Below are 6000 nucleotides of genomic sequence, written 5' to 3' on the forward strand. Positions count from 1 at the left end.
AAAACTCCAGAATAGCTAAAGTCCAAATACAAATCAATGCATGTGAATGGGTGAAATAAACAGATTATCAAGAGCTTTGAAGGACAGATGAGGTTTAAAAGGCTCAGTTTAAGTAGAACCGCAGAAAACGAAATAAAAAGTTTATGTGAAAACTATTAAATGATACAAAAATTATGTATCTGAGGGGAAAAATAGGAAAGCTACAGAATTTTAAAATTCAAGGTTTTTGGATAATTAATGTCCTGAATTTCCACTAAACAATGTGAAACATAGTCAGTCATAAAAATAAACATTATTTCTAAATATTTTTAACAACTGCTACGAAACTTTCAGCAAATCCTTTTTGGTGAATGTTTAGAAGCTTTTGCAGTTGTTATATAATCAATCAGATAATTTGTATTTGATAACTTGTAATAAATCTTTGTGACCATAAAAATGTATTTGTGCAGAAAATTATATTGTCACTGTCAGGTCCACATTTTGTTGATAAAAGAAAAGTACATGACGATCAACCTGTATGATACTTGGACAATAGGTAGTGGAAAACACAAACTGACAACATATTAGGTTGTATAAAAGCATTTTTACTCATTCATAAAACCAAGCAGCTTTTCCTGGCGCTAAAGTTTTAAATTATGAACAGGCTACAGAACAAAAAGCAAACAACTAAATGACAAATGCAATTCTGGGTAGTTTTCCATTAATAATCAATGGAGTCCCAATATTCCAACCAGCTAACCAAACAAAAACTAATGTCTTTAGGAGATGACCAGCCAGGGAGAAAAATCACAAACTCAGCTGTTGGAGTCGAGTTAATGACATAAAATAACTTGTGGAGTAACTCCATCCACAGTCAGGTGCTCTTTCCCTCACTTCTCAGTGGTCATAATGTTATGGCTGATCACTAAATGGACCTCTTTGGAGGGCAGCTAATACAAGCTTAAGTTTGCGTTTGGTTTTAAACACAAAATGAAGCTGTACACCGTTAATCACGTGTTAATTTTTTTTATACAAACATTTATATAACTTTCCAAAACTGACACGTTCCCTTCTGTCGGAAATGAAACTGTTTTTAGTCTTTTTCTTTACGCCCGTTCCGACAAAAACCGAGCAGGACTTTCAGATGGTTCAGAAACACTCTGGACTCAACGAGCTCTTACTGGGTTTTACGACACAAAGTCTGCAGGGTGAGCTCACCTTCACAGCCAGAGACAGTGTGTCCACAATCACAGACGGTCTGCACAGCGCCGCCATATTAGCCGACTTCTTCTTCTTCTTCTTCTTCTTCTGCTGCGAGTTTTTCTCTTCTTCTGGTGTTTGTTTCTGGCGGTTTGAAAACTATTTGGTGCATTACCGCCCCCAACTGGTGAGAAGTCTGGTTCATCTTTCATCGTTTTTCATTCAACTTTATTCATCCAGGTTAGTTTCACTGAGTCACGAGGATTCATTTTCAAGAGGGACCTGTTTTAGTCAAACAACATATACCATACCACTTTATTTATAAAGCACTTGTAACAGCAACAAGGCCAACCAAAGTGCTGTACAGACAAAACAACAGGTAACCCACAAAGCAAAATACAAAATGAGGTAAATCAGAATATAGACAAAAGTACATATAAAGTACAGACAACAATAAAAAGCTATTAAAAACAAAAAATAGTGTTGTAAAAACAGTGTTGTATAAAGTACCTCAAAGTGATACTTCAGTTAAAGTACAAGTATCTTACCATAAAATTACTGTGGTAAAAGTTAAAGTCTCCTTTAAAATTCTTACTTAAGTAAAAGTCTTAAAGTATCGGACATTTAATGTACTTAAGTATCAAAAGTAAATTTATCTTATAAAATGTACGTAAAGTAAGAGTATTAAGTAAAAGGGGGAGTGGTGGTGAAGAGGTTAGAGAAGGTGAGCCTGTGATCGGAAGATCGCCGGTTCAAGCTCCGGTACCGACAACATCAAAAATGTGGGTGGGGTAGGTGAAGCACCCACACCTACCCCCACCCTCATTTGTCCCACTCTGGGCCCTTGAGCAAGGCCCTTAACCCCCACCATCTGCTCCGCTGGGTGTAGCAGCTCTCTGCTCCACACAGAGGGCTGTGGTAGCTCGGTGGTCTGTGGTTGCGTCAGGAAGGACATCCAGCGTAAAAACAACTGCCAAGTCTTCGTGCGACTTAGTTCGCTGTGGTGACCCCTAACGCAGGGAGCAGCCGAAAGAAGAAAAAAGAAAGAAAGAAAAAAAAATGGTTAGAATTCCCAAAACAACATTTATTGGGTGGGGTTTCCAGTGACAAAAACTTGGAAAGTTTGACCTGAACAATGAAAGATTGCTCTTTAAAAAGTCTGATTCTAATGAAGTATATTCATTCAACCTTTATTAACATTTATTATCAAAGCTGTTAGAAAGTCCAGTGTAGCTGGCATGTTTACTGAGCTCGATTCTGTTTGGTTATGGCTTGTTTCTTTCTGACTAAATAATAATATGGGATATATTATAGGATAATATAATAGCGTAGGAAATAATAGTTCCTATGCTCTTGAAGCAGTTCACGTCCTGGAGAACAACAAACTTCTCCTTTTTCGCAGCTACTGTCATTTTCACACCTATCAGGAATGTGTCTCCACTGTGAGTCAACAAAGCTCTATTGTAATGATTGATATCTGTATATGCATCGAGCTTGTTCACAGCAGGAGCTGCAGGTTTCACATAAATGGTGGAGGAGAGACTGGGATTGGAAGTGTCAGTGAGGGAGAGAGAAGCGGCCGCATGAAGTCAGACTGGGAGAACAAGCAGGAATTGCCCAGTCAGATTTCTTCTCATTTGAAATTGTAGTAACTAAGATGGTTAAGGGAAATGTATGAAGTAAAAGTACGCATTTTTTTGAGGAAATGTAGTGAAGTAAAAGTGAAAGTCGCTAGAAATGTAAATAACGAAGTAAAGTAAAAGTATGTCAAAATTCTACTTAAGTACAGTAACAAAGTATTTCTACTGTGTTACATTACAACACTGTGTAAAAATGAAATCAAGGTGCCATACAAAACAAGGTAAATACTTAAACAAAAACATATTTGCTTAGATTTTTCTAAGGATTTAATAAAATGTTTAAAATCTCTTTAAAAAATCAAAGTTGACAGCTCAGATCTTTTTGCAAGGTGTTCCAGGATACAGGAGCAGAGTCAGAGAAGGCCCTTTGGCAGGGCTTAATTTGTAATTTGATGCTGGAACACAAAAACCAGGTGGTCCAGCCGGGGTGGGGTCGGTGGTTCCTCCCCCAGAAAATTTGGAATAAAAGAGATGCCATTTCCTGCATTTTGGTGTATTTTAACAGGTTGCTAAACATTTGATTAAATTGATTAAAAACAGGTCTTTTTGACATTTTGATCCTTGACTAATTTTGAAACGTGATGTGAATAATACACAGAAAACATTTCACTCGTTTTTTTTTGTTTTTTTTTTTGACTGTAAGCTTTTTTATTTATTATCTTTGAAATGTATGCAGGAGTTCTGACACATTGGCAGTTGTGTGCGCTCTGCAGAGCTGTCTGTAGACGCTCCTGTGCGTAAAAAGTGCACTGTCTGCAGGGCGCACAGCTGAGCAGGTGAAGCTGACACCCCACTCACGTCAAAAATTCCAGTAAATACAATGAGTGTTTAGTGCTGCATTTGTGCTGGTTTGTGCAGTTAAAACTTTTGTTTGTGCTGCTTTGGTTTCTGAGACACAGCTGAAGGTGGATGAAGACGCTTCATCTCTGTGGGACATGCGGTCAGCGTCTCTGCTAGCAGGAGCATGTGCGCGAGCTTTTGCACCTGCTGCAACAGTAACATCCACTCCACAGACATGGACGTCTCCTTTCGTTGTATTTTTAATAAATAATCAAAATAAAAATGTGTGATGATTTTAGATTTTTATGGGCGGAGATATGAGCTGACGGATCCGATTGAACAGTTGCTGGAACGCACACGGTGAAAATGAGGGAGTTCCCGGATCTTGTTCCGGCAGGATCTGGCTCAAATTAACCACTGCCCTTTGACCTAGTTCAGTCTGCACTGAAGGGAAACTGCAGGTAATGATGGCCTGAGAGCGCACGCTGTAGCTGCAGTGACGACATGACGTGTGGGAGGAGATATAAGAAGGCAACAGACTAAAGAGTGATTTAGATTATATAAATTTTGTATGAAAAAAAAAAATATATATATATGTATGTATGTACAGTATATATATGATCTTTGCCCGCTTCTTCCTTTTCGGGTAAAGGGATCACTGGTGCGCATGTCCAGCCATCACTGTGTGAGAAGTGGGGGACACTCTGAACAGGTTAGTCCATCACAAGACCACAAAGAGACAAATGAGACAAGAAAAACATTCACTCTCTTACTCACACCTAGGGACAAGTTAGAGTTACCATATGTACAAAGTAAAAGATTTAGTCAAATTTCATTTTCACAATCAGTTTTGCTTTTTAAAAATGTTTTTATATTTTTTTATGGTTGCTCCTTAAATTATATGCTTTCTCTTCCATTCATATTTCAGACACTGTTCTATTGGCTCATCTATGCTATTGTATATTGAAAAATGTGTAGTGAAGTCCTGTTTTTCCAAATCTTAGTTGTGTTATCAATCTTTCCTAATTTTTGCACCTTCTTCCAGATCTCATTTTGAATCCTGTAAAAAAAAAAATTCTGTTGCTGTACCCCATCCCTTCTTTTCATCCATTCTCTCTTCAGTCTTTGTTTGATGATGATTGTTTCTGACTATGTACTTTGAAGTTAATGTGATTTTGAGTTCCCTTCTTAATTGCCATCTCATTCCCTCCTAATCCAACATGTACAAATACCAATGTTAAACTCATCCTTTGTATTCTGAACAATGCTTGAAGCATCTCCAATAAAATGTCCAGCCTGCTTTCTGAATCACTGTGTGTTAAAAGTAATAATACTGAACTTGAATCTGAGTAAAAAAAAATGTTTACAGTTTCACATCTTCCACCTTTAACACTGCTAATGAGATCACTAATATTACTCCTGCATTCACTGATAATTCAGTTCAATTCAATTAAAAATATACTTTATTAATCCCAAAGGGAAATTAATTGCTGTCGTAGCTCATCATCCTGGTTTCATTCAAGAGTTGTTAGATGCTGATAACTGTGGGCAGGAAGGATCTCCTGCAGTGAATCCGAAGAATCTGGCCACAGATATCGATCTGTCCACGTGGATCCAGCTTGCTGTCAGATCCGGCAGGCCTCTCTGTCCTCCTGAGCAGCAGAACTGCCCGAATGCCGGGCAGAATTCCTCCCTGAGCGATGGTCACTCCTACCTGCAGTCTGCAGAGCTCCTCATCACCATGGACAGACAGCTGAAGGTGCCAGAGGATGATCCCAGTCCTGTGTGGCCTAGGCTCCGTTGTCACGAGCCTAGTTTCCCACCAGCTTCAGGATCATGGCAGTCAGGTACTTGAGCACCGCCGCCAGGTTGACGGGAATTTGTCCACGACACCTCCTTTTCAACTCATCATTGATGATAGTGGACTTCAGGAAACAACGTGTACGCCAACACTTCACCATCTACATAAAGAACATTGAGGGGGAGCAGGTCAGCAGCTTCAAGTTCCCCGGTGTTCACGTTACTGAGGATCTGTCCTGGACGTTACATACAGACACTGTGGTCAAGAAAGTCAGACAAAGACTCTACTTCCTAAGAAGACTAAAGAAGTTTGGTATGAACACCAGCATCCTCACCAACTTTTATAGGTGCACCATTGAGAGTTGGCTGACAGGCTGCATCACAGGTGGTATGGGAACAGGACCAGTCAGAGCTGGAAAGCTCTACAGAGGGTGGTGCAAACAGCAGAGGACATCACTGGTAGCAGTCTCCACACCATCCAGGACATCTACCACAGCTGATGTCTGCGTAAAGCACGCAGCATCATTAAAAACCACACCCACCCAGTACAAGGACTCTTCCATCTACTACCCTCAGGCAGACGATACAGGAGTCTGCCATC

The 6000-nt window shown here is 39.5% G+C and overlaps 1 protein-coding gene across 1 annotated transcript in view; it reads right to left on the bottom strand.

Annotated features, from left to right (window-relative positions):
- pcca (propionyl-CoA carboxylase subunit alpha) overlaps nt 1–1263 on the bottom strand; it is a 37177-nt gene extending 35914 nt beyond the window's left edge. The window contains exon 1 of the mRNA XM_037688213.1: nt 1198–1263. Coding sequence (XP_037544141.1) covers nt 1198–1254 — 57 coding nt within the window. The 5' untranslated portion in view covers nt 1255–1263. The remainder of the gene's footprint in view (nt 1–1197) is intronic.
- Between the last annotated feature and the right edge of the window lie 4737 nt (nt 1264–6000).

The sequence above is a fragment of the Nematolebias whitei genome, chromosome 1 (assembly GCF_014905685.2).
Source record: "Nematolebias whitei isolate Nwh7 chromosome 1, NemWhi1, whole genome shotgun sequence".
NCBI lineage: Eukaryota > Metazoa > Chordata > Actinopteri > Cyprinodontiformes > Rivulidae > Nematolebias > Nematolebias whitei.